The sequence below is a fragment of the Jaculus jaculus genome, chromosome 13 (assembly GCF_020740685.1).
Source record: "Jaculus jaculus isolate mJacJac1 chromosome 13, mJacJac1.mat.Y.cur, whole genome shotgun sequence".
Classification (NCBI taxonomy): Eukaryota; Metazoa; Chordata; class Mammalia; order Rodentia; family Dipodidae; genus Jaculus; species Jaculus jaculus.
In genome coordinates, this window is record NC_059114.1 from 48,121,126 (window position 1) to 48,143,537 (window position 22,412).

Below are 22,412 nucleotides of genomic sequence, written 5' to 3' on the forward strand. Positions count from 1 at the left end.
TTACATTCTAGTAGGTGTAGTAACCAATAGCTAAAAGTATATAGTAGGTCGAACATAGAAAAACAATATAGAAAAAAGTGTGGGAATGCTGGAGGAGTTGATACCATTATTTTTTGAGGCAGAGTCTCACTTTAACCCAAGCTGATGTGGAACTCACTCTGCAACCCAAAGCGGCCCTGAACTCACAGTGATCCTCCAAGGGGGGGAGGGGGTGTGGTGTGGTGTGTGTGTTTTCCCCAAAGTAAGAGTATCACGCTAGTCCAGGCTGACCTGAAATTCACTATGTCATCTCAGAGTGGCCTCAAATTCATGGTAATCCTACCTCTGACTCCCAAGTGCTGGGATTAAAGGTGTGCGCCACCATGCTTGCTATTTTTTATTTTATTTTGTTTTATTTTAATTTATTTTAATTTATTTGAGAGAGCGAGTGAGAAAGAAGCAGAGAGAGAGAGAGAGAAAATAGGTGGGCCAGGGCCTCCAGACACTGCAAAATTACTCCAGACGCACGTGCCACCATATGCATCTCGCTTATGTGGGTCCTGAGGAATTGAACCAAGGTCCTTTGGCTTTGCAGACAAATATCTAAACCAATAAGCCATTTCTCCAGCCTTGTTTTTTTTTTTTTTTTTTGATTTGAAGATTTATTTTATTAATTTATTAGAGACAGAGAGAAGGAGAGAGAAACAGAGAGTGAGAATGGGTGCACCAGGGCCTATCTACCCACTGCAAACAAACTCCAGACGCATGTATCACCATGTGCATCTGGCTTATGTGGGACCTGGAGAATTGAACCTGGGTCCTTAGGCTTCACAGGCAAGTGCATTAACCACTAAGCCATCTCTCCAGTCCTTGGCTGTTTTTATTTTTTTTAATATATATAAATTTATTTTTATTTGTTTATCTATTAGAGATGGGGGGAGGGGGGGGGGGAGAGAGAGAGAGAGAGAGAGAGAGAGAGAGAGAGAGAGAGAGAGGGAGGGAGGGAGGGAGAGAGAATGGGTGCGCCAGGACCTCCAGCCACTGCAAATGAACTCCAGATGCATGTGCCACCCTATGCATCTGGCTTACATGGGACCTGGAGAATCAAACCTGGGTCCTTAGGCTTCACAGGCATGTGTCTTAACTGCTAAGCCACCTCTCCAGCCCCTAAAGATATATATTTTTTATTTACTTTTTATTAATTTGGGGGGCAGGGAGAGAAAGAATGGGCGTGCTAGTGCCTCTAGCCATTGTAAACAAACTCCAGACACCTGGGCCACCTTGTGCATCTGGCTTTACATGGATACTGGGGAATTGAACCTGGGACCTTTGGCAAGTACCTTAATTGCTGAGCCATCTCTCCAGTGCACTCTTTTCTTTTCTTTTCTTTTTTGAGGTAGGGTCTCACTCTGACCCAGGCTGACCTGGAATTCACTATGTAGTCTCAGGGTGGCCTCAAACTCACAGTGATCCTCCTACCTCTGCCTCCCAAGTGCTCGGATTAAATGGCACTGTTTGCTTTTTTGAGATAGGATCTTACTCTGTAGTCTAGCCTGGCCTTGAACTTGTTGCTATCTTCCTGCTTCATACTCCAGAATGATAGGCTTAAATTACCTGGCTAAGATGAGAAGGTGACCCCCAGCAAGTGGAAGGTGGAAGTAGGAAGATCTCCATGAGTTCCAGGATAGTCTGGGGCTACAGAATGAGTTCCAGGTCACCCTGGGCTAGAGCAAGACTCTGCCTCAAGGAAAAGAAAATAGAAAACAAAAACCAACCAATAAATAAAACCCCCAAGCCCCGTAACTGAAGAGGACTGAGGAGTTATCTGTTCCTGGTTGCTTAGGTAGGAGGAAGCCTCCACATGCCCAGACATGGTTTCCCAGTCGTTTCTCCTTAAGAAAACACCTTGAGAGGAGAATGTGCCTGCTGTGCATGAGCACAAGATGGGCACAGGGAGGGGCTGGGAAGTTCTTTACCTGCAGTTTATCCTCATGATTTGTGTGAGTGTTGGAGAGATGCCTGAATTCCTGAGTCAGGCGGAAGCAGTGCTTTACGTGTTCTGGAGATACAAAATCTTCTGCTACTTTTATGCAACTGTATAGATTGTGAACCTGAGTTGGGCAAGAGTACAAAAGGAAAACATCAGACATTAAAAATCTATTAAATGGGGCTGGGGAGTGGGCTCAGTGGTTAAAGGTGCTAGCTTGCAAAATCTGACAGCGCTAGTTCTATTCCCTAGTACCCATGTAAAGTCAGATGCATAAAGTGGCACATGCATCTGGAGGTCATTTGCAGTGATAAGAGGCCTTAATGTGCCCTTAATGTCCATCTATCTCTCTCTTTCTGCATGCAAATACAAAAGATCTAGCTGGGCATGGTAGCGCACACCTTTAATCCCAGTATTTGGGAGGCAGAAGTGAGAGGAACATCCTGAGTTCACGGCCACCCTGAGACAACAGTGAATTCTAGGTCACTGTGGGCTACAGACCCTACCTTGGGGGAGAGGGGGAACCACACAACAACAAAAAAGGATTTTGGCTGGAATGATGCCTTAAAGGTTAAGGTGCTTGCCTGCAAAGCCAAAGGACCTAGAATAGATTCCCCAGAACCCACGAAAAGTCAGATGCACAAGGTGGCACATGCATCTGGGGTTCATTTACAGTGGCTAGAGGCCCTAGTGTGGTCCATGCTCTCTCTTTCTGCCAAATAACAAAAAAAAAAAAAAAAAAAAAAAAAAAATTACTGATGCCAAATGTGGTAGCACATGCTTTTAGTCCCGGAACTCAGGAGACAGTGTTAAGAGGATCTCCCTGAGACCACCCTGAGACTACACAGTGAATTCCAGGTCAGCCTGGGCCAGAGTGAGACCCTACCTCGAAAAACCAAAAAAAAATATTTTTTTATTTTTTATTCTTTTTGGTTTTTCGAGGTAGGGTCTCACTCTGGTCCAGGCTGACCTGGAATTAACTCTGTAGTCTCAGGGTGGCCTTGAACTCATGGCGATCCTCCTACCTCTGCCTCCCGAGTGCTGGGATTAAAGGCGTGCGCCACCACGCCCGGCCAAAAAAAATTATTTATTCATAGAAAATGTTCACGATAATTAAACCATAAAATCTACCTTCCTGTCTGTCTTTTTAAATCTTTTTAAAATTTTTATTTATTTATTTGCAAGCAGAGAGAGAGAGAGAGAGAGAGGGAGAGAAAGAGAGAAAACGGGCACACCGTAGAATATAGCCACTGCAAACAAGCTCTAGATGTTTATGCCCCTTGTGCATCTGGCTTATGTGGGTCCTGAGGAATCAAACCTGGGTCCTTTGGCTTTGCTGGCATACGCCTTAACCACTAAGCCATCTCTCCAGCCCATCCTTCCTTCCTTTCCTTTCCCCTTCCTCCCCCCCCCCTACTTTTTCTTGTTTTGGTTTTTTGAGGTAGGGTCTCACTCTGGCCCAGACTGACCTGGAATTCACTATGTAGTCTCAGGGTGGCCTAGAACTCACAGCGATCCTCCTACCTGTGCCTCCCAAGTGCTGGGATTAAAGGCACGTGCCACCACACCCAGCTACTACAGTGCAATTTTTTTTTTTTTTTTTTTTCCGAGGTAGGGTCTCACTCTGGCCCAGCCTGACCTGGAATTCACTATGGAATCTCAGGGTGGCCTCCAACTCACGGCCATCCTCCTACCTCTGCCTCCCGAGTGCTGGAATTAAAGCATGCGCCACCACGCCCAGCTTACTAGACTGCATTTTACAAACTAAACCACATCTTCAGCCTTTTTTTGCTTGCTTGGTTGTTGTTTTTTGTTGAGATTAAAGGAATGTGCCACCATGCCTAGACCTACTATGTTGCCCAGGCTTGTTTTGAACTCTGGCGTTCAATCAATCTTCCTGCTTAAGCAGCTGGAGTAGCTGGGACTATGTGTAGGTAAATGATAGTATGTACAGCTCTCCATTATATAATAAATACACACAAACAGCATGTATGCAAATTTAAAAATAAAAATGTAGCCAGGCATGGTGGAGCACACCTCTAATCCCAGCACTCGGGAGGCAGAGGTAGGAGGATCGCCTTGAGTTCGAAGTGACCCTGAGATTACATAGTGAATTCCAGGTCAGCCTGAGCTACCTCAAAAAACAAAAACAAAGTTAATATTCTCAAAGAAAGTACTCTGGAAAAATACAAACACAGGGACTGGAGAGATGGCTCGCTCAGTGGTTAAAGGTGATGCTTATAAAGTCTGATGCTCTGGGCTCAATTCCCTAGTACCCACATAAAGCCATATGCAGAAAGTGGCATATGTGTCTCAAGTTTGTAGTGGCAAGAGGCTCTGGCATGTCCATATTTTGCTGCTTTCTCTCTCTTAAATAAATAAATAAATAAAAATATTAAAAAGAGCCAGGCATGGTGGCGCACGCCTTTAATCCCAGCACTCAGGAGGCAGAGGTAGGAGGATCACCATGAGTTTGAGGACACCCTGAGACTACATAGTGAATTCCAGGTCAGCCTGAGCTAGAGTGAGACCCTGCCTCAAAGAAAAAAAAAAAATTTAAAAAGTGTGTATATCTGATTTCAAAAACAGGAAAATGAGATTTTAACAGACCAAACTAATCAATTTTCTTTAATTTTTAAAAAAAATTTATTTGAGAGACAGGTACAGAGTGAGAGACAGTGAGAGGAAGAGGGAGACAATGGGCATGCCAGAGGCTCTAGCCACTGCAAATGAACTCTATATGCATGCATCACCTTCTGCATATGGCTTATGTGGGTACTGGGGAATCGAACCTGGGTCCCTAGGCTTTGCAGGCAAGCACCTTAACTGCTAAGCCATCTCTCCAGCCTGCAGAGAGGTGTTTTAACTCTGGCTGTGTTTGCTTGTGGTACAGGTTGTTTGGTGGTGTCTCTGCTTGGATTAATGAAAGGGGGTCAACTTCTTAGCACCAATTTTTTCATTTTTATTTTTGTTTTATTTTGAGGGAGGGTCTCACTCTAGCCCAGGCAGACCTGGAATTCACTATGTAGTCTCAGGATGGCCTCGAACTCATGGCGATCCTCCAAAAAGCAAAAAAAAAAAAAAAAAATAAAAAAAAAAAATAAAAAATAAATAAATAAATAAATAAAATAAAAGTACTGTAACATATTATTGGAACAATCAGTCTAATCCTGCTGTTTATATTTCTTGCCAAATTTGAAAGGGAAGCAGAAATAAGAAATCCCACAAAGTTGTACCTCTGAAGCCCCAATTGCAACCTACCTGGTGAGGGGCTCCAGCAGGTATGAAGACAGCATCACCCAAGAACTGCACGATGGCCCAGCCCTGTACACCATATTCCTCATAGAGCCGCTTACGGAGGCTCTGGTCCAAGTACCAACTTTGGTCATGAATTGGGTCATGATCAGGGGGATTCTCTTGGCCTTGCTCTTCTCCAACCTGAAGCCAGAATCAAAATTCAAAACAGGAACAATTAATATAATAGCCCCTTCTTGTACAGATTCACTTTCTAAACAGGAGCAATTAATACAGTAGTCCCTCCTTATATAGATTCACTTTCTGTGGTCTCAGTTAAACACAGCCAATCAAGGTCTGAAAATATTACATGGAAAAGTCCAGAAATAACAAGTTTTAAATGGTGCAGTGTCACAGTAGTGCAGCTACATCTCACCCTCGATGTGCCACACCCCTGTCTGGGATATAGGCTACCATACCGTTTCAGTTCACATGTCTACTGAAGTTTCACAGTGCTTGTGTTTAGGTAGCCTTTGTTTTATGTAATAGGTGGGGCCAAAGTACAAAAGTATTAATTTTATTATTTATTAATAGTAAAAGTAATTCGGATATGCCAATAGGAAATACACGGTTTTTAGGTGAAAGATGAAAGTACAAGAAGATATTTTGAAGGCTGGAGAGATGGCTTAGTGGTAAGGATGCTTGCCTGAGAAGCCTAAGGACCCAGGCTCAATTTCCCAGAATCCACAGGAGCCAGATGCACATGGTGGCACATTAATCTGGAATTTTCTTATAGTGGCTGGTGGGTCTGCTGTGCCCATTTTCTCTATCTGCCTCTTACTCTCTTCTCAAACAAGTAAGTAAAAATAAAATAGTAAGGGGCTGGAGAGATGGCTTAGCGGTTAAGGCGCTTGCTTGCAAACCAAAGGACTTTGGTTGGACTCTCTAGGGCCCACATAAGCCAGATGCACAAGGGGGCACAAGTATCTGGAGTTCGTTTGCAGTGGCTGTATGCCCTGATGTGCCCATTCTCTCTCTCTCTCCCCCCTGCCTCTTTCTCTCTCTCAAATAAATAAACAAAATAAAATATTAAAAAAGAAGGAACTAGGTGTGTTGGCACATGCCTTTAATCCCAGTACTTGGAAGGCGGAGATAGGAGGATCACTGTGAGTTCAAGGCCAGCCTGAGACTATGTAGTGAATTCCAGGCCAGCCTGTGCTACAGTGAGACCCCTACCTCGAAAACAAAAAAGTCTTGCCGGGCATGGTGGTGCATGCCTTTAATCCCAGCACTCTGGAGGCAGAGGCAGGAGGACTGCTGTGAGTTAAAGGCCACCCTGAGACTACATAGTGAATTCCAGATCAGCCTGGGCCACAGTGAGACCCTACCTCGGAAAAAAAAAAAAGAAAAAGAAAAAAGAAAGGTCTGTAATACCAAGAGACTCCACACAGGAAACTCTGGACGGCTATTTCACACCTGTAACCTGTGAGTGGGGAGTGAGCCCACACAGAAGCATACCTTTCGGAGCAGTTCTCGGATCTTCTCTGCATCCTTGGCTGCATAGATGTGCCATAAAGCACCTGGCTTCTCTTTCCCATCGTGAATCCTTTGCTTTGTGACCTCATCAGCATCTCCCTCATCAATTGTCTTCAGTACCTCTGAAAATAGCAAAATGATAATTACAAAGTAACTAGTCATTTCAGTAATTCAGAGTAAAGAATTAAAACAAGTTTTTCTTTTTCTTTGTTCTAGCCCAGGCTTGTCTCAGGGTGGCCTCAAACTCACTGCAATTCTCCTACCTCTGCCTCCCAAGTGCTGGGATTAAAAGTGTGTACCACCATAGTCAGCTCTTTATTAAGGTCTTTTATATATATTATTAATTATATATATTGATAACATCCATAATTGTAAACAATATCCCATGGTAATTCCCTCCCTCCCCCCACTTTCCCCTTTGAAACTCCACTCTCCATCATATCCCCTCCTCTTACCAATCAGTCTCTCTTTTATTTTGATGTCATGATCTATAAAGAGTTGTTTTTTTGGGGGCAATTTGCATTCTTTTTTTTTAATAACAACTTCCATGATTACAAACAATATTGCATGGTAATGCCCTCCCTCTCCCTCCCTTCCCCTTTGAAACTCCCCCTCTCAGTCAGTCTCTCTTTTATTTTGATGTCATGATCTTATAAAGACTTCTTGAAAGTCCAGGATTCTGTGGATTTAAGCTCATAAAGACCAGAGCATCTTTGGCAAATTAAGGAGTGATTCTACTGCTTGTCTATTATGTTCCCTAAAAGGCAACGTAATGGAAGGTACATAGATGTGCAGCATTAAAAGCAAATGTGGGACTGGAGGAGACAGCTCAGTGAGCAAAGGGCTCACTGTTCGAGCTGGAGTCCAATCTCCAGACTACTCTCTCACACACATAAAAAAGCAAATGTGTAACATAAATTTTACCAAGGTTCCTGAACATTGAGATCTTAAGTCACTTGAAAAACTTGTTATTGCTTTTCTGAAATTTTTAAGAGTACATATTAGCATTGAAATCTGAGTTGCTCTCCAAGGCATCTTGTCCATTAATATAATAGGGCCCATAATCTCTTTAATGATCTTGAAAGAAATTTATTTTTAATTTTTTTCGATGTAGCTTAGGATGTACCTTAGGATGACCTGGAACTTACTCTATAGCCCCAGGCTGGCCTTGAACAGAGCAATCCTCCTACCTACTCTCAACGCTTTTGAGAGAATATTTAGATAGTGTAAGAGATATAAGGAGTGAAAATATAGCAAAATGTAACTTTTGTGCTTCAATTTTGTTTTAGGTGACCTTGCTTTAACCATGCTGGCCTATAATCTGACTAATTAGTCAAGTAGATGAATTAGTTCTTTGTAAGGATACCTATTCAGCGGAAAAGGGGAACACCCCAAACAGAGAAAAAGTGCACAAAGCCCAGCCTGCTGGCACTCCCAGCGCCCAGGAGGTTGAGGTAGGAGGCTTGCTGTTAGTTCAAGGCCAGCCTGGGTGTATAGAGTAAGTTCGAGGCAAGCCTCAGCTAGAGACCCTGCCTTAAAAAAATAAAACATAAAAAAAATAAAATAAAACAGAGGCTGGAGGGATGGCTTAGCAGTTAGTTAGTGTTTCCCTGCAAAGCCAAAGGACCCAGGTTCAATTCCCTAGAACCCACATTAGCCAGATGCACAAGGGGGCACATGCATCTGGAGTTTGGTTTGCGGTAGCTGGAGGCCCTGGCGTGCCCATTCTCTTTTTCTCTCTCCCTCCTTCTTTCTCTGTCAGATAAATAAAATATTTAAAAAAAAAAAAAACAGGCTGGAAAAGATGGCTTAGTGGTTATAGCATTTGCCTGCAAAGCCAAAGGACCCACGTAAGCCAGATGCACAAGGAGGAACATGCATCTGGAGTTTGTTTGCAGTGGCTGGAGGCCCTGGCGTGCCCATTTTCTCTCTCTCAAATAAATAAATAACATATATTAGAGACGGAAAAAAAAATTATAAAAGCAAGCTGGTGTGGTGGCACATGCCTTTAATCCCAGCACTTGGGAGGTAGAGGTAGGAGGATCTCTGTGAGTTCGTAGTAAATTCCTGAGACTTTGTAGTAAATTCCAGGTCAGCCTGGGCTAGAGTGAGACCCTGCCTTGAAGAAAAAAAAAAAAAAGTAGCCGAGTGTGATGTCACATGTCTTTAATCCTAGCACTTGGGAGGCAGAAGTAGGAGGATCACCCTGTGTGTTCGAGGCCACCCTGAGACAACATAGTGAATTCCAGGTCAGCCTGAGCTAGAGTGAGACCCTACCTCGAAAAACAAAAAACCAAACCAAACCAGTGAAAGAAAAATTAAAAGTCATTTCCCCTGACTGAGAAAGTACTCAATTATACTCCTTAGGTCAATCCTCACCATGTAAAGCAGTTTTTCTGGATATCATACCTTCATCATGAGCGCCCTCCCCAATGGGGATCCCAACGTACACCATCACATTAACAGCATCTGACACATCTAAGTGAAGATTTGTTGTGCCAACTCTCCTGTCTTCTGCTGTTATCAAGCCTAAAGGTGAAAGGAAAATACAAAAGGTGAAGGGACAATATTCTGAGGAATCTGTATTGACCCCATAGCTGAAAATATGTTTGAAGACTTTTTATAAAATTTATTTTGAGAGACACAGAGAGAGAGAGAGAAGGGGGGGGGGGTTGAGAACTGGCATGCTAGGGCCTCTAGCCAGTGCAACTGAACTCCAGATGTGTGTGCCATCTTGTGTGTGACCGAAGAGTTGAACATGGGTCCTCAGGCTTTGCAGGAAAGCGCCTAACCACTAAGCTTCTCTCCATCCCTGCAGACATTTTAAATGAGTACCGCTTGGAAGAACAAAGTGTGTCTGTGTATGAAGAAGTCAGAGCCAGGAATGAAACTCAGTTGTGCACACAGAAAAAGAAAGAAGAAATCTTTCTTTACACTGTTTAAGAGTTATCTCTAGCTTGGGTCATGCTTTTATGAGAGTTGCAGAACCATCTACTTTCTGGACCACTCCCTTCTTGAAAAGCAAAACAGATTCAGGCACTGAGATACTACATTCTGACAAGGCTCAGCTTTCACAGTACCTCAGATCATTTCTGGACTTCACAAGGTGTTAGCCACTTAGCACATTTGACCTTCACTGTTATTTTATCAGATCCTTCAAAACTTAAGAATATGTCTCCTTTAGTTGATTTATTTTGGCATATGTGTGATATGTGTATGCTGGTGTGTGTGCACGCATGTATCCATGTGAACCTAGAATTTGCAGACCCAGCTCATCTAGCTAGCCAGCTTGCTCTGGGGATCCCATCTCTGCCTCCTGAGTGGGCTGCCATATCAGCCTGGTATTTATGTGAATGCTGGAATCCAAACTCAGGTCTTCACACTTGCATAGCAAGTGCCTTACTCACTGAGCCATCTCCCCAGCCCCTTCAGTAGAATTCTTGAAATTATCTAATTTTTAGACATCACCAACTTATGGATTTTACACAAATCAGTAATGACAAAGGACACATATTCACAACCACCCTGACACTTCTCCAGCATTTGTCAACTCCTTTCCGTCATCTCTACACATGACCCTAAGTAGAGATCTCTTTATTTATGAAACAAGAGTAACAGTCCCTCAAAAGGGCTTCATACCATAGGCGTTGTACATCTTGGGTCCCAGATCAGGCCTTACAAAGTAGCTGGGTAGCCTAGAAGCTAGGTTGAGCCTGCCATCTCTTTTTGTATATTCTGGCAGAGGAAGATTCTCCATTAGATCTTCAAACCTATGTAAGAACAAAAGAGTTGACTCAGCTTGTTACAGGGAAAGGAGAAGAGGTAAAGTACACTTCACACTATTTAGTGACGGCTTCAGTCTCTGAAGATGGCACCACTGGAAGTCACTAACCTTGTTGGCATCATGTCCCGGAAATCTTCCCCAGGGGGCCAGTCTTTGAGTTTGAGCACCATTGGCTGCCCATCTTCTGACCTCAGTCTTTCTAAAAGACAGAGAGCATTCCTATAAACATCTGCTGAGCTGGCTATTGCTCAGTTTCCCAGGAACTATGAGTCTTAGGAGATAAAACTTATATAAAAGTCAAAGTGCTCCCTCCCCAAACCCCATGATCTCACATGCTGAGGGCTGGGCCTGTTCTTAGAGCCACAGGATTGCCATGCAAACTACATGCTTGCCACCAAAATAGAAAGTTCCTATCACCAAGAGGATACCATATGCTACTTCAGACACAGAGATAGGTGCATATAAGCTCACTACCCAGCTTGCCATTAAGATTAAGTTACTTACTGCATATGATCTCAAAGCCATCCCAGAAATCCCGAACTTTTACGTCAGAAATAATTGCACAGTTTCTACAGTTCACCAAGTCCACATCCTGGTCTCCAAATTCCTGACTAAAGGCTTCTGGCTTCCAGAGCTCAGACTTGAGCTTCTTATGTACCCCTGAAACCAGAACTGGCTGTGGAAACAAAACACTTCAGTCAGAACCATCAGGCAATACATGTTAGGGTGTGCCAGGGCCTTTAGCCACTGCAAACAAACTCTAGGCACATGTGCCACCTTGTGCATCTGGCCTCTGTGGGTTCTGGGGAATTGAACCTGGGTCCTTCAGCTTTGCAGGCATGTGCCTTAACCACTAAGCCATCCATCCTGCTATTCACAATTGTTTTTTCAAAAAATATTTGTAGTGTAGCTTGAAATACCAAAAAAAAAAAAAAAAAAAAAAGTGTCAGTCATGGTGGCTCATGCCTTTAATCCCAGGATTGTTGTGAATTTCAGGTCAGCCTAGGCTACAGGGCTACAGTTAGACCTTACCTTGAAAAAAACAAACAAAAAGAGGGACTGGGTGTGCCAGGGATTGCTGCCACTACAAACACTGTAGACATGTTCTAATTTGTACATGTGGTATTACATGAGTTACTAGGGAGTCGAACCAGGGCTGGCAGATTTTGCAAGCAAGTACCTTTATTTAACCAATGAGCTGTTTTCCCAAAAAAAAATTTAATTTTTTTTTGTTTTCGAGGTAGGGTCTCACTCTAGCTCAGGCTGACCTGAAATTCACGATGTAGTCTCAGGGTGGCCTTGAACTCACAGCAATCCTCCTACATCTGCCTCCTGAGTGGCTAGGATTAAAGGCGTGAACCACCATGTGTGGCTCTTTAAACTTTTTTTTGTTTTGGTTTCTTGAGGTAGGGTCTTGCTCTAGCCCAGGCTGATCTGGAATTCATACTGTCAGGGTGGCTTTGAAGTCATGGTGATCCTCCTACCTCTGCCTCCTGAATGCTGGGATTAAAGGTGGGTGCCACCATGCCCAATTTTTTAAACTTTTTTTTGTACTGACAACTTCCCTAGTCATAATTACAATAAACCATAATTCCCTCACCTCTTTCACTTTCCCCTTCACAAATCTACTCTCCATCATATCCCTTCCCCCTCTCAATTAGACTCTATTTTTATGTCATTAATTTTTCCTCTTGTGCAGGTAGTACCTGGTATTGAGAGGTTGTGGATATCCAGACCATTTTGTGTCTGGAAGACTGCATTGTAAACAGTCCTGCCCTTCCTTTGGCTGTTACATTTTTTCAGCTCCCTCTTCTGCAATGAACTATGTGGTTTTCACTTGCAGGGTCTGACTCTAGCCTAGGCTGGCCTTGAACTCATGGCAACCCGTTTTACTCTGCCTCCTGAGAACTGGGGTATGTGCCACCATGCCTGATTTACAATGTGGGTTGTTTTTTTTTTTTTTTGATAAACCTACCTCTGCTTCCTGAGTGCTGAGATTAAAGGTGAGTGCTACCACACACCTGATTCATTACAATGCGGTTTTAAGGATCTTCTTGATTTAAAAAAACTGAGTCGAGTTATGTGTGGTGGTGCACACCTTTAATCCCAGCACTTGGGAGGCAGAGGTAGGAGGATCGCCCTGAGTTCAAGGCCACCCTGAGACTCCATAGTGAATTCCAGATCAGCCTGAGCTAGAGTGAGACCCTACCTTGGAAAAAAAGAAAAAAGAAAAAAAGAAAAAAAAAACTGAGTCAGGTTGGAGAGATGGCTTAGCAGTTAAGGCATTTGCTGGCAAAGCAAAAGGACCCAATTTTAACCTATACTGCCCACATAAAGCCAGATGCACAAGGTGCTGCATGCATCTGGAGTTCATTTGCAGTGGCTAGAGGCTGTCACACCATTCTCTCTCTTTTTGAAATAAATCAATAAAAATATTCCTTAAAAAAAAACAACAAAAAACAAAAAACAAAGTCAATTTGCAGCAGCAAGATATACCACAAACTTACTGACTCTGGGAACTACCTAGCTTTGCTTACCTGGCCTTGCTTCCAACATTCCCGGAAGATCTTCCAATTATTTTTGTTGCTAGGATCATGGAGACACAGAAGCCTTCCATCACAGAGCCAGGAGTGAGATGTATGGGGGTCTAACACATTTAACCCCATCACCATCTCCTTTACTTCCTTTTGGGTGTCTGTCAAGTTGCAGGTCCGCTTTGAAGCATCTGAGGTTTTCTTATTTTCTACCACTGAGGCAATGATATGGTCCAGAAAGTTGGGTAGGCTGGCCTTGCTCTTTGCTCCCTGGTAGGCATAAATCCATTAGGTAAGTGTTACTTACTCAAACATAAGGGCATTCAACAAACTGCCTCACAGTTGTATCTTCAAGTTCTGGCCTATATGATAACATTCCAAGAGAATTATTCAACTGTATTTTGAAATTGCAATGAGGACAAAAAGTCAGTATATTTTAGGATCTTAAATTCCACTACTTTTCATATTGTCTTACATTTATCAACGAAAAGTACAGAAAGATCATCTACCTTAAGAGACCTATAACTGAGAAATAGCCCTGGCAGAGCTGGAGAGATGGCTTAGCAGTTAAGGCGTTTGAATACAAAGCCCAAGGAGCCAGGTTTAATTCCCCAGTATCCACGTGAGCCAGATGTACAAGGTGGTACATGTGGCTGGAGTTCGTTTCCAGCAGCAGGAGACCCTGGTGCACCTATATTCTTTCTCTCTCAAATAAACAAACAAACAAAGAAATAAATAAAAAATAACCCTGACAGGTCCACGTATACTACAGAGTGCATAAAATGCTATAATTAACTGCATGTGGTGGAGCATTAATCCCAGCACTTGGGAGGCAGAGGTAGGAGGATCGCCATGAGTTCGAGGCCACCCTCAGACTACATAGTTAATTCCAGGTCAGCCTGGACCAGAGTGAGACCCTACCTTGTAACACACACACACACACACACACACACACACACACACACACACAAATTATTTGAGGGCTCTAAATTTCTCTTTTTCTTTCTTTTTTTTTTGTTTTTTTTTGAGGTAGGCTTTCACTCTAGCCCAGGCTGCTGACCTGAAATTCACTCTGTAGTCTCAGGGTGGCCTTGAACTCACAGTGATCCTCCTATCTCTGCTGGAATTAATGGCGTGTGCCACCACATCCGGCTAGAGGGCTCTAAATTTTTTCTTGGACAGTATACCCAAGAGTTAGAATATTACATGAGCAGCATTAACCAGGCAGTGATGTTCTGCCACAGAGCATCTACCTCAACAATTGACAAGAATCTATGTATTTTATCTTTATTTTTATTTGTTTATTTGCAAAGAGAGAGAAAGAATGAATGAGCATGGGTATGCCAAGACCTCCATCTGCTATAAATGAAGTCCACATGAACGCACTACTTTGTGCATCTGGATTTGCAATATATATTATGTTATTTTTTGGCCTTTTTTTTTTTTTTTTTTTTTTTTGTTTTTCAAGGCAGGGTCTCACTCTAGCTCAGGCTGACGTGGAATTCACTCTTTAGTATCAGGTGGCTGTGGAGAGCCCCTCGGGCCAAGCCCTAAAGATGGCGCCTGACGGAAGTTCAGTGCTTGTGGTGGCCTCAACTCACAGTGATCCTCCTACCTCTGCCTCCTGAGTGTTGGGATTACTTTTTGGCTTTTCCAGGTACCGTCTCATTCTAGCCCAGGCTGACCTGGAATTCACTATGTAGTTTCAGAGTGGCCTTGAACTTACAGCAATCTTCCTGAGACTACATAGTAATTTCCAGGCCAGCTCAGGCTAGAGTGAGACCCTACAGAAAAAAAAGGAAATTTATGTTCTTGTTTGAAATAACCTGTAAGCTATATACACTAAAAAGCAAGCTGTAGAATATTTGTGTAAAGAGAAAACTATATACATGTGACAATATTTCTGAGATGGTGACCTGCAGAAAAGGAAAAGATTGCCTCAGGCACAGAAGGGAATGAACCTTTTCACATATTTTAGATTTTGAACTTTGTAGATTTATGTATTCCATTCAATAAATGATTACTGAAATGACTACCTATGAAATACCATGACACCAGTGGTATAGATGAGTGAATAAACAGTAAAAAAGGGATTTATCCATTTGGGATCTCTTACAGCTTGGAAGCTTTTTTTCTTTATTTGATTCCTCACTTTCTTTCTTTTGTCTTTTCCTTTTGGTTTTTTGAGGTAGGATATTGCTCTAGCTGATCGGGAATTTACTATGTAGTCTCAGGGTACCCTCGAAGTCTTGGCTATCCTCCTACCTTTGGCTCCCAAGTGCTGGGATTGAAGACATGCACGCCACCATGACCGGTGAGCTTTCTTTCTTAAATAAAACTTTCTTAGAGACAAAGGTTAAATCCCCCAGTACCTATGTAAGCCAGATGCAGAGTAGCACATGCATCTGGAGTTCCCTTGCAGTGGCTAGAGGCCCTGGTACACCCATTCCCTGTATCTGCCCCCTGAAAAAAATAGATAAATATTTAAAAAACATAAAAAGTGTGATATGGGGGCTGGAGAGATGGCTTAGCGGTTAAGCGCTTGCCTGTGAAGCCTAAGGACCCTGGTTCGAGGCTCGATTCCCCAGGACCCACGTTAGCCAGATGCACAAGGGGGCGCACGCGTCTGGAGTTCGTTTGCAGTGGCTGGAGGCCCTGACGCGCCCATTCTCTCTGTTTCTCTGCCTCTTCCTCTCTGTCTGTCGCTCTCAAATAAATAAATAAAAATTAAAAAAAAAAAAAAAAAGTGTGATATGGCACACTCTTCCACAGATCAGGGCCCATTGCAGAAGAGGTGGCAGAAAGAACGTGAAGGGTGCTTATAATGCAATCTTCTAGACAGTGAATGGCCTTGATCTTCATGATTCCAGTGCCTGACAGTACCTACATGAGAGCTTCATAACAGGCAGAAAAAAGATGATGATATCAAAATAGAAGGCTGATTATTGTAAAGAAAAACAGATACACATGTTGGTGGATTTGAGAGGAAGAATGTGGGTGAGGGTGGGAATTATCATGGTTGTCTATATTTATGGAAAATTTCAATAATAATTTTAAAAAGTCAGGCTTGGTGGCTCATGCCTTTAAATCCAGCACTTGGAAGGCTGAGGTAGGAGGGTTGCCAAGAGTCTGAGACCACCCTGAGACTACAGAGTGAATTCCAGATCAGCCTGGGCTAGACCAAGATCCCAACCATCCCCAACAACAAAAGGGGTGGAGGTCTGGAGAGAGGGCTTAGTGGTTAAGGCGCATGTCTGTGAAGCCTAAAGACCCAGGTTCAATTCTCCAGGTCCCACATAAGCCAGATGCATATGATGGAACATACATCTAGAGCTTGTCTGCAGTGGCTAGAGGCCCTGGCATGCCCATTTTTTCCTCTCTCTTTCTCGTTTCCTGCCTCTAATAAATAAATAAATGAAAATAAAATCTTTTTTTTTTTTTTTTTAAAGGGTAGAGATATGGTTCAAGTGTTAACGAGCACTTGCTTGCAAAGCATGATGGCCTGGGTTTGATTCCCCAGTATTCACGTAAAAGCAGATCCACAAAGTAGAGCATAAGTCTATTTGCAGTGGTGCAGGAAGTCCTGACACATCCACTGTCTCTCCCTCTATCCTTGCAAATAAATAAAACTATCTTAAAAATACATAAAAAAGTATGATATACTAAGCTGGTGTGGTAGTTTGAATCAAGTGGCTCCATAAACTTAGGTGTTTTGAATGTTTGGTCCCCAAGTTATGGTACTTTGAAGATGGAGCCTTGCTGGAGGAGGAGCGTTGTTGAGAGTGCACTTAGGTGTGTTACAGCCATCAGTTTCTATTGCCAGAGGTCAGCACATTCTCCTATGCCATTTTCCACCTGCTGTGGCAAGAAGGTGATGTCCAGCCTTGGCTCTGTTCATGCCATTTCCCCTCCCTCAGCTGCTTTATCCCAGCAAGTAAGAAGGTAACTACAACACATGGGATATGACTGTACTTGGGAGGGAGGCAGGAGAATCAGGAGTTTAAGGTCATCCTTGGCTACATGAAAGCCTGTCTCAAAACCAAATTGTGATGTACAGAGAAAGTGAGTAACGTTTTAGGGGGGCAACAAGCAAGCCTGTAGTCACACAGCAGGGACAATGGAGAAGGAGGAGGAGGAAGAAGAAATACATGCAAAGGCCTTGAAAGGGAAAGTGACTGGCTAGGTTCCAGGACAGCAAAATGTAAACAGCTGGAGTAAGGAAGAGGGAGCAGGGAAAGCCAGAGAAATGAGGAAAAAAATGAACACGGGCCAGAGTTTTTAGTCCTGTAAGAAGTTTACTATGAAGACTTAGCTAAGAAGCAATGAGTAGACTGTGAGAACATTTTGAAGATCAAATTAAAAAACATCTGCTGACAAACAATATATGAAATGTAAAAGAGGAGATTTCAAATGATTCCAAGAATTTGCAGGTAAGCAAACAGAAGGATAAAAATGACTTCATTGGGACCAAGAGATAAACACTAAGCAGGAGCGTGTTGCACAGTAGTACAGTCTTAGATGTGCAAAGAGCTTATTTTTTTTTTGTTTATTTGAGGTAGGGTTTCACACTAGCTCAGGCTGACCAGAAAATCACTATGCAGTCTCAGGGTGGCCTCTAATTCACAGCAATCCTCCTACCTCTGCCTCCCAAGTGCTGGGGTTAAGGGTGTGCACCACCACAGCTGGCTTGAGACTTTTTTCTAAATTTTATTTCCATTTATTTGAGGGGGGAGGGAGGGAGGGAGGGAATGGGTGCCAGGGCAACCAGCCACTGCAAACGAACTCCAGACGCATTCACCCCATTGTGCATCTGGCTTACATGGATCTGGGGGAATCGAACCTGGGTCCATTGGCTTTTCAGACAAATGCCTTAACTGCTAAGCCATCTCTTCAGTCCTTGAGACATCTTTTAGATATCCAAGAGAATACTATGAATATACTACCAGGTTAAAAAAAAATAGGGCTGGAGACATGGCTTAGCACTTAAGGCACTTGCCTGCAAAACCAAAGGATCCAGGTTCAATTCCCTAGGACCCATGTAGGCCAGATGTACACAGTGGTGTATACATCTGGAGTTTGTTTGTGTGCCCATTCTCTCTCTCTTTCTAAAAAATAAAATACTAAAAAAAAAATTAAGGCCTGCAAGAAAATCAAGTAGATCAATGTAGTCACCTTTCTGCTAAATTTTTACTGACTTCTTAACATGGCACCAAAGGTTCATTATTTAAAATGCTCCTCAACATTTTTGAAAATTATTGTTAACAGACAATTTGTCAGCTTGACAATATATAGAACACAAGTCACCCTGGGACCCTCTGACCCACTCAACTGAACCCAGACAGTTCTTTCATGGAAAAGCACCAAAGGCTGGAGTTGCAGAGGACACTTACTGCTGAGGATGTAGAGAAGACAGCGGGGAAGGGTATCCCTGTGTCCAGGGGAGTTTGAGGAAGCTTTCCAGGTCCAGAGTGAAGGAGGTCTCGAAGGCTAGAACCTTCAGTCTTGCTGTTGGAAGCAGTGGGACCCAGTAACAGACTGTTAAAAAGCTTTGGAGTCAACGGAGAGACTTTTGCAGTGGAGTTGAATGAGTCCAGCCCAAAGGGTGAATGAGACTCTTTATTGAGCACCGACCTCAGGGACCCTGCTTCTGTAAGAACATAACGGGGCACAGCATTAGACACAATGAAGAATATCCAGCTGACACTTAACATTCAGTGGGAAGGAGTAAAGACTCCCCCTTCCCCAGCCCCCACACTGTAAAGGTTCGTTTGTGGCAAGCCTGACAATCTATAAAGACCGGAGGTTTCAGGGCTACAGAAAACTTCTACTTCTTCCTCTCTTCTTTTTTTTTAAATATTTTTTTGTTCATTTTTATTTATTTGAGAGTTATAGATACAGAGAGAAAGAGGGAGGGAGGTAGGGAGGGGGAGAGAGAGAGAGGAAGAGAGAGAGAGGGCGGGAGAGAGGAGAGAGAAGGAGAGAGAATGGGAGTGCCAGGGCCTCCAGCCACTGCAAACGAACTCCAGATGCATGCACCCCCTTGTGCACCTGGCTAACGTGGGTTCTGGGGAATCGAGCCTTGGACCGGGGTCCTTAGGCTTCACAGGCAAGCACTTAACCGCTAAGCCATCTCTCCAGCCCCCCTTTTATTCTCTCTTACTTACCCTCCCCTCTTTTGTTTTCCCTTTACTTTCTAAGACAGGTCAAAGTCTCCAGAGAACTTGTAATAGAATTGTCTGGAATGCTTAATTAAAAATGGGTTATATAGTGGACACTGCAAGCTTTATATTTGGCCAGCCAGGCCAAATGAGCCAACGGTGCAATAGTGTCATGTCTGTCATGGTGGAAACCAACTGACCTCTAATTGGACTGGAGGCCCACTCCATGGGAGGGAATACATCGCTGATACTGAAAAACCTACAGCAGAGGTAGTCATGAGCTCTAGCAGTGTAACGTCAGCTGCTGTCTGGCAAAACGTATATATTATGCTCATCAAACTGTCCAGAAAGCACTTCTCTTAATGTTCATACCTATAGACTAATGCTACTCTCACTTTTGAGAACCTTCTCTTTACAGATGGCAGTGACCTTGGGGATGACTCAGAAGGCATCATGGTGCTGGGAAGAAGTGACAGAGGAGTGCTCAGCACTGCAATATCTCTATCACAACTTCCAAGGCTCAGGATGTATTGTGGAAGACGAGGCAGAAAGAATGTGAGAGCCAAAGGAAGGTTAGGAGTCCTTACAACATGCTCCCCCCAGACACAACATGGCCTGGATATCCATGACCTCACAGTGCCCAACACTACCTACACAAGACCATCGTTATAGGAGGAAAAGATCATGACATCAAAATAAAAGAGACTCATTGAGAGGGGGAGGGGATATGATGGAGAATGGAGTTTCAAAAGGAAAAGTGGGTGAAGGGAGGGCATTACCATGGGATATTGTTTACAATCATAGAAGTTGTTAATAAAAAAATAATAAAGTTTTAAAAAATTAGTTATAGCCAGGCATGGTGGGGCACGCTTTTAATCTCCAGCACACAGGAGGCAGAGATAGGAGGATCACCGTGAGTTTGAGGTCATCCTGAGACTACATAGTTAATTCTAGGTCAGTCTGGACCAGAGTGAGACCCTACTTCAAAAGAACAAAAACAACAACAGCAACAAAAATAATTAAATAAATAGAAGGGAATAGAGGCACTTGGGAGGCAGAGGGAGAGGATCAGTTGAGACTGAGACTACATGGTGAATTCCAGCTCAGCCTGGGCTAAAGTGAGAGCCCACCTCAGGGGAAAAAAAAAAAAAGCCAGAGAGATGGTTTAGCATTTAAGGTGCTTGCCAGCAAAACCAAAAGACCCAGGTTCGATTCCCTAGTACCCACGTAAAGCCAGATGCACAAGATGTTACATGCGTTTGGAGTATGTTTGCAGTGGCTGGAGGCCATGGCACACCCATTCTCTGCCTCTCTATCTCAAAAAAAAAAAAAAAAAAAAAAGGTCTGGCTTAGCGGTTAAGGTATTATTTGCCTACAAAGCCAAAGGACCCAGGTTCAACTCCCCAGGACCCATGTTAGTCAGATGCACAAGGGCGCCCACATGTCTAGAGTTTGTTTGCAGTGGCTGAAGGCCCTGGCGCTGCCATTCTCTATCTGCCTCTTTCTCTAGATCTCTCTCTCTCTCAAATAAATAAAATATTAAAAAAAGATAAAAGATAAAATAGTTGGTCTGACCTTAAAAAAAAAAATCTGAATCCCAGCACTTGGGAGGCAGAGGTAGGAGGATCGCCAAGAGTTCGAGGCCACCCAGAGAATACATAGTGAATTCCAGGTCAGCCTGAGCTAGAGTGAGACCCTACCTTAGAAAACCCAAAATAAATAAATAAATAAAATAAAAAAAATCTGATGTGCCAGGTATGGTGGTGCACGCCTTTAATCACAGAACTCAGGAGGCATGGTGGTGCATGCCTTTAATCCCAGCACTTGAGAGGCAGAGGTAGGAGGATCACCGAGAGTTCGAGGCCACCCTGAGACTACATAGTGAATTCCAGGTCAGCCTAAGCTAGATAGAGCCCCTACCTTGGAAACAACTACCACCCCCCAAAAAAAGGAAAAGAATGAAAGAAAAAAAGGGCTTAGCAAGTGCTTACTTGCAAAGCCTAATTGCCTGGGCTTGATTCCCTATTACATATATAATACTAGATGCACAAAGTGGCACACCTGTCTGGAGTTTGTTTGCAGCAACAAAAGGCCTTGGCATACCCATACTTTCTCTCTCTTTGTCAAATAAATAAATATTAATAAAAGGAAAAGAAGGATGTGAGAGTGATCTGGTTGCGACATTGGCAGGGTTGATCTGGCTGGCTAGGCGGTGTCCCCTTCCTCCCTCACTGCTCCATGAGTGTCCTACCCAAAGCTGCGTGCTCAGTCGAAGAGGATGACCTTTCCCAAACAGAGGAGGATCGGTAGCTTTGCTCCCCTGCTAGAACCTCCAAACAAGCTCTCAAGGAAAAGAAATTCTAAAGCCAGGAGTGGTGGTGCAGCACTTGGGAGGCAGAGGTAGGAGGATCATCGTTGAGTTCAAAGCCACCCTGAGACTACACAGGGAATTCCAGGTCCACCTGGACTAGAGTGAAACCCTACCTCGAAAAACTAAAAAACGAAGATGAAATTCTAATTTAGTGGCTTATAGTGGAGTAAAAGAATGTGACTTTAATAGGTCAGCCTGAGCTAGAGCTGAGACCCTACCTTGATAAACCAAACAAACAAAAATCAAACTGAAGCCCAATTATGGTGGTTCATGCCTGTAACCCCAGCGCTTGGGAGGCTAAGGTAGGAGCCTGGGCTACAAAGAAATTAAGCGGTATATTTCATACATGTGGATGGTAATGTGTGAGTAAGAATCCCAGAGTAACCCAGAGGCAGGGAAGAGGTTGGCACTAATCTCACCTTTTGTTTCTTCTTTAGCCTTCTGAGTTGCTAAGTCTGCTAACCAATGCAGGGCAGAGGAGGGAGGGGCCGTGTCGGGGCCCGGGGGCCTGATGGCTTTTAGTTCACTATTGCTACTTGATGCTGAGGCGTCAGCTTTTAGGAGCTCCTCAGATCTGCTGTCAGCGCTGTCGGCTTTGGAAACACGGTCGGGCTCTGGCGTTGTTCTCGCTGTAGTTCCACCTCCGCCGCCGCCGCCTGAGAAGGTAGCTTCGTTTCCAGAAGAGGCACTAGGGTTTATACTAGGAAGCTAAGTGTGGAAGTACAGTGCTGTTAGCACTATGGTTAGAGGGATGAGCTTGGATACAGAAAACTGAACAGGATCAGCAATGGCTGCTGACATTACACAGGTCTTGGGAGAATGACCTGAA

General features: G+C 43.5%; 1 protein-coding gene across 3 annotated transcripts in view; it reads right to left on the minus strand.

Moving 5' to 3' along the window:
• The window catches only part of Kdm3b (lysine demethylase 3B), a 103,799-nt gene that overhangs the window by 3,923 nt on the left and 77,464 nt on the right, over positions 1-22,412 (minus strand). For 2 of the 3 annotated variants that reach the window (XM_045132368.1, XM_045132366.1), the window contains 10 exons: positions 22,003-22,291; positions 18,445-18,701; positions 13,058-13,324; positions 11,025-11,196; positions 10,629-10,719; positions 10,376-10,506; positions 9,146-9,265; positions 6,719-6,858; positions 5,228-5,404; positions 1,956-2,090 (listed from right to left, as the gene is read on the minus strand). In XM_045132368.1, the coding sequence (XP_044988303.1) occupies positions 1,956-2,090; positions 5,228-5,404; positions 6,719-6,858; positions 9,146-9,265; positions 10,376-10,506; positions 10,629-10,719; positions 11,025-11,196; positions 13,058-13,324; positions 18,445-18,701; positions 22,003-22,291 (1,779 nt within the window). The remainder of the gene's footprint in view (positions 1-1,955; positions 2,091-5,227; positions 5,405-6,718; positions 6,859-9,145; positions 9,266-10,375; positions 10,507-10,628; positions 10,720-11,024; positions 11,197-13,057; positions 13,325-18,444; positions 18,702-22,002; positions 22,292-22,412) is intronic. The other variant, XM_045132367.1, reaches the window with a different exon arrangement.